Source organism: Nanorana parkeri, unplaced genomic scaffold (assembly GCF_000935625.1).
Source record: "Nanorana parkeri isolate BGI_ZX_2015 unplaced genomic scaffold, ASM93562v1 scaffold446, whole genome shotgun sequence".
Taxonomy (NCBI): Eukaryota; Metazoa; Chordata; class Amphibia; order Anura; family Dicroglossidae; genus Nanorana; species Nanorana parkeri.
The window spans coordinates 950,248-956,247 of record NW_017306714.1 but is presented as its reverse complement, the minus strand read 5'-3'; the positions used below and the strand labels follow the sequence as shown (position 1 = coordinate 956,247).

General features: G+C 40.1%; 1 protein-coding gene across 1 annotated transcript in view; it reads right to left on the bottom strand.

The window, feature by feature from the left end:
* The window catches only part of SCLT1 (sodium channel and clathrin linker 1), a 130,203-nt gene that overhangs the window by 42,378 nt on the left and 81,825 nt on the right, over positions 1-6,000 (bottom strand). Inside the window, exon 14 of the mRNA XM_018560293.1 lies at positions 972-1,043. Coding sequence (XP_018415795.1) covers positions 972-1,043 — 72 coding nt within the window. The remainder of the gene's footprint in view (positions 1-971; positions 1,044-6,000) is intronic.

Here is a 6,000-nt window from a genome sequence, read left to right as displayed (position 1 = left end):
CTTGAAGAATTGGGGCTATATACAAGGAAACTTCTTTAGAAATAGATCTAGCCTCATGGTCAATAGCACTAGGCATGTGGGGCACTATCACAAGGAATGAGGTGTGCAGATTCAGTAATGAGAAAGCCTATGAAAAGGATCTTGAATCAATTAATTTTGAAACACCAAATATTAAAAGTTACTAAGGTTAAGGAAAGACACTATTTAAAATAGGGAGAGGGTTAGTATATGCAAAATAGGTAAAAAGAAGGTGCACTTTATACTATGAATTTATTCATTATATATATTTAAAAATAATTCCTGTGTTCACTACATAGGGTTAATGGAACACAGTCACAAGGAAGGGATCTTTTTGGCACGATAATAGGACAACCTATGACAAGGTTCACGTATTAATGTGTTAATTCGGGGAATGAACTTCACTAAGGTATATTACAGTTTTAATAAAGACACATAACTTAAATGCATTTTGCCAACAAAGCCAATTTTTGGCATTAGGAACTCGAATAATAGTCTAGATTGTTAAAATTATGGTGAAGGTCAAAAGGAAATGGGTCACTAGTTTGATCGATGTTTGGGCATATTTGTGAAACTCGATAGACAACTGTATTTTCAAATACGTAAGAATAATCCCTACAGGACACTGTCGGGGGTAGCCTCCTCAGTAGGGCATCTCTGAAAACAATATCTCTCATAATGCATAGGGGTTGTTTGCCATATTTTATACTTTTATCTTTCTCTCCTTTGTATCTCTGTGGGATATTGCATATGTATGCTTAGTTAGAGAAGAAAAGAGTGAAGTATTGTTGATGGTATGAGGACACTAAAACGTTTGTATAAAGTATATGTATTAACTGTATGTTTGTTTATTTATTGTTGAAAATGAATAAAAGACTTTGTAAAAAAAAAAATTATATGGAGTGAAAAAGTAAAGAAAAAAAAAATGACACACTGAATAGAGAACTACATACTGTTTGCAAAGCAGAGATGTCGTCAGTCAACCGCAAAATCTGTACATTGGAGAGTTTCTTGGCGTTTTGCACCTGAAATAAAAAATGTACATACATTGTACACAGACAAAGGACACAAAAGCAAAGAAATAAACAAGGTGAGGTGACACAGACTGTGTAAAGATGGAAGGTTATATTTTTCAAAAGGGAAATAAAGTCTTTTTAACAAAGTTCAGCTTAATGTACATAACCTCATCAGAGTGTGAACATTGTACAAAAATGTGCATTTGGGGGTTACCATGTTTTTTCAATATATAGTTTCACCTCTTGCTTAGTAGTGATACACAGGGACTGTGAATTATTTTACTACAAGTCTACCAGATAGGGTCTCCCTAACGGAAGACGATAGACCAGGGGCCAGCGCGGACATAGAATGAGGAGAATTTATCAAAACTGGAGCATAGACAAAATCTGGAGCAGTTACTCGTGGCAACCAATCAGCTCCAATCTTTTATTTTCATAGCTTAACTGAACAAACTGAGAGAAGCTGATTAGTTGCTATGGGCAACTGCTCCAGATTCTATTTGCTCCAATTGTGATAAATTCCCTCCAATGTATTTTTCAGTGGCACCCAGAAGCACTGCTGCCATAAGCTGTAATTAACAGGTTCCCAGGCTGTCAATTACAAAGCCAGGCATACCTTTCTATGTGTGCGGCCCATCCAGCTTCCTGACTTCACGATATTTAGGTGCCAACCCTCCTTCCCTTAACGTAGGCCCGATGGTGGCTGTGGATGTTGGTGTAGGTACAATGCAAAGAAGCCATATCCTCTTTCTCCTCTAAGAGGAACTGCCATGCAGGTATGTATGTAGAATGTCTGCGTTTCACATGAATTGGAGCTGATCTGAGGTGCGAAGCTGTAAGAATTGAGGCTGATCTGAGGTGAAGGAATTAGGATTGATCTGAAGTCTGAAGTTTCCGAAATTGGGGCTGTTCTAAAGATTGAAGGTGCAGGAATTGCAACTGATCCAATGTCGAAAGGGGCACAAATTTGGAGTGAACTAAACTCGGAAGGTGCTGGAATTGGGGTGTATTTGAGGTCCTTAATATTATGAAACTTATACCAAGCAAGTCCAAAAGAAACAAAAAAATTTGACGCAACAACTCGGTACCAGATATACCTTCAGGAGACCCAATGGAATAGCAAATTTAGCCGAGTGAATTAACACAGATTCAGGGTAGTTTTGTGAAAAGGCCACATATCAGTCATTTACAATGGGTTGTACACACACCAACACCTCAAGTCAATTATGTGGGTTTCAGAAGGCAAGTAGTTGATAATTGTTTTAAGTCAGGGGTAGCCAAACTCCGGCCCTCCAGCTGTGGTGGAACTACAAATCCCATGAGGCATTGCAAGATTCTAACAGCCACGAGCATGACTCCTGAAGAGAGATGCATCATGGGATTTGTAGTTTCACCACAGCTGGAGGGCCGGAGTTTGGCTACACCTGTTTTAAGTATTTGTTTTATGTTTCTAAGGGGGAGGCTGTACTCTCTTTACTACTACCTAGAGGATCTAGTAGAAAAATGTTGTACTATATTATTACTTAATGCACAATAATGAAAGCTTACAATGTCTGGAGACTTTCCTTATTGCTCACTAAGCCGCCGATAACCCAAGCTATACCTGATAAATACTTGAATCGGGCATATAGCTTGCAAACAGCAGGTCATATATGGCCACCTATTCTTCAGTTTACAAAATATAGCATTAACAAAAAGGTGGAGGAAAGACATTTACACTTGGAAAAAATGTGTATAGCCAGACACAGGGCAGGATGTAAAAGTAAACTTTGGCTGCATTTGAATCTTACTACTTTTATAATGACAGCTCTGCATTTCCAGGAAAGTGAGTAACATAAAATAATATGAAATTCAAAAAATATGCAGTATCCCGGCTGGCAAAACAGCACAGCCTTTTACAAGTGTTGATTTTGTTACTTTTACAACTCTTGGCATCTCTCACGCAGAGCTTAATGCCAGCGTTAAAAAAAAAGTATCCAGCACCAACTTAAGATGATCTTTCTGCAGAGTGGCCAGATTTCTTTTTGCAGCGATGTGTAGGTTTATATTCTTGTTTAATATTTAATGCAGTGGATGCATACATTAGGATGTGCTTGCTTGCAAGTTCCCATCTCCAAGACATGAATTTGTCTCATGATTATAGGGTGCTGCAGAGAACCCTGGATGACATGAATCATAAAAGGATATAGGACTTATGGAGTCTGAACAAACTTACTGGGCCTAGTTTCAGCTGTGCCTAAAATCTTTGTGAACTAAATATTATGGAATGTTGAGTCTACAAAATGTCATATTACGGAGGACAGGAAGAAGACTAGCTAAGCACTATAAAGCCTAAACAAATGTTTTACAATAAACATTACATACTCGAGGGATTTGGAATTTGTATCCCCTTCCCGATTTCATCTTTCCTACAACTTACATTTTGTTGGTCCCGTTTTGGCCCCAGTGTTTTACTATCATCAAAATTCACATTTCCAATGCATTTTTTACATGTTGGCCCTGATGTGGGAATTAGCTGTACAGTAGCTTTTGTTTTACACTTGACCATCAGTGTTCAGTTATAGTAATGTACAGTGTTCTGCCTTGAAAATTTCAATAGGCAAATGTGAAAATGGAAACGAATATTTTCAGGGTATATACTATACATACCTCCCAACTTGTAGAAAGAAGGGAGGGACAAGAAGGAAAGAGGGATACCTTCTCGTACAAAGTATGTAGACAAAGGACGCACCCAGCCACGCCCCCCTGGGAAGCATTCAGAATTAACATGCAAAATATAATTGGTAGCTCATTTTTGTCTAGGTGGGGGAAAAAAAGGTATACTCGCACCATGCGAGCCGGCTTCTGTGATCACTGAAGTGTGTCTCCTCTGCATCCTCATGTCTATGCAGTCTATGCACAGTGTATAGAGCGTGATGACAGGAGGATCCTTAGACCGCTGCAGCAGAGGGGGAAGAGATGCTTGAGACACCAGTCTAAGGCCCCGTTCACACGGAGAGGTTTATCGCGCGATCTTTGCAGCGATATCGTGCATATTTCCGATATATCGCTCTATGTAGCTTGTCCAATGCATTTCAATGGAGCAGTTCACATCTCACAGCTCAATGTCAGCTGTAGCTTGTCGCTCATACATGACCCTTTTTTGCGCGGATGTCGTGCGATTTGGCTCCAGTAGACTCTATGGTGTTGCGTGAAATAGCGCATTACCGGCGATATTGCGCGACTCCGTCGTGCGATATCGCGCTACAGAAGGGTCACTTTTGCACTGCAAAATGGAAGGAAAGAATGATGTCACGTCAAGATCGCTGTTGATTGGTTACAGCCCAATGTAGCAGCGACGAAGTCCCGTCCAAAAAACGCGCTACGCAGCGCAATAAAATGTGCAATGCCGCTCAGCGCAAAAATCGCACGGAAAAACGCATAATATGCATGTCGCTCAGTGTGAATGGGGTTTAAGAACAAGTTGGCTTGGATGGTCTGGTGATTGTAACTTTTTTTTTTAGCACGTAGACACAAACGAGCAATTAACCCTTGCAGTGTGGGGGCAGCTGCAAGGGTTAATACATTTTTTTTGTCCTGTAGTTCTTCTTTAAGTAATCGTAGCATGGCCGTTTGAATAAAGTACATATAAACATTTTTTCTTCATTGCTCTATAGATATTTGAATATAAAGAAAGTGCATGTGATCTGCTAACTGCATTGGCAAGTATGATGCTGCAACTTTAGAAAGCATGTGGCACACCGTTGGAAATGTCACCACAAAGCTTTCCTAAGCCTATCCATTTAAATTACTGAAGTGCTAAGCATTCTGAATAATGCAGCAAACTATTTTGTAATACAGATATTTTCTGTTACTGTCCCATTTTCTGCAAGGTATCCTTTCCCATATTTGAATAACTTGTGTTGCCTCCTAAAAACACAAACAGTTTCTATTCTGTTGATACACAATTTTAGTGTCATTTATAACCTGAAACAAAAATGGTGGTTTCAGCTGTCAAGTTTAAAATCCAAGTGCCAAGAAGTTTACTTTGAAGAGAACAAAATCACTACTTTTGTTTATACAGTATATAAAACGGAAAATTGTATACTTACCTATCGGTAATTTTCCTTTCCTGATGCCAGTACATGGCAGCATACAATGGGTATGGCTCCGCCCCCAGCCCAATCACAGGACCAGTTATACTATAAATTAAAGCCCGCCTCCCAAGGCCACCATTCTCGTAACAAGTACTCAATGCGAAAGCCATGGGAGGGTCCTGTATGCTGCCATGTACTGGCATCAGCAAAGGAAAATTACCGATAGGTAAGTATACAATTTTCCGTTTTCCTGACACCATACATGGCAGCATACAATGGGATATAGCGATCACACAAACAGGGAGGGTAATTCTGAGATAATAAATTATTTGTACCACATGCAGAACCAACTTCCCCATGGATCTTCCGCCTGGATAGACCCTGTAATGGAACAGGAACATATGGCAGGTTACTGCCTTCCAGAATAACTCTGGAGGTACATCACTGAATGCTATCCGTAGGGATGACAGTCTACGGAAGAGCGAACCCAAAGATTGATCTGTGGCTCCATATGCTTGACCAGCACAATACATGTGACCTAGTGCACACAGAGTGCCACTTACCAAAACCACCAGAAAGATGAACAGATCGACCTGAATAACCTCCATGCTCTTCCCCAGCATAGCAGCCACATTGCTGGCATGAGCTGAAATAAAAACTTTATCCTGGAATACTGGCAACATTGATGTACTATTTAGATGGAAGGATCTTCCAACCTTCGGAAGATGCTGGGAGAGAGAGAGATTTAGGACTCCCTTGCCTGTGAAATAGTTGCAAGAAGGTGGTTGCAGCCCAATCTTGACTATCCAACACACTCCTCACCGAGGAGATTACCGAAGGGAACTATTCTACATGTTGCTGTCCACACTGAGTAAGTGTGAGCTAGATTA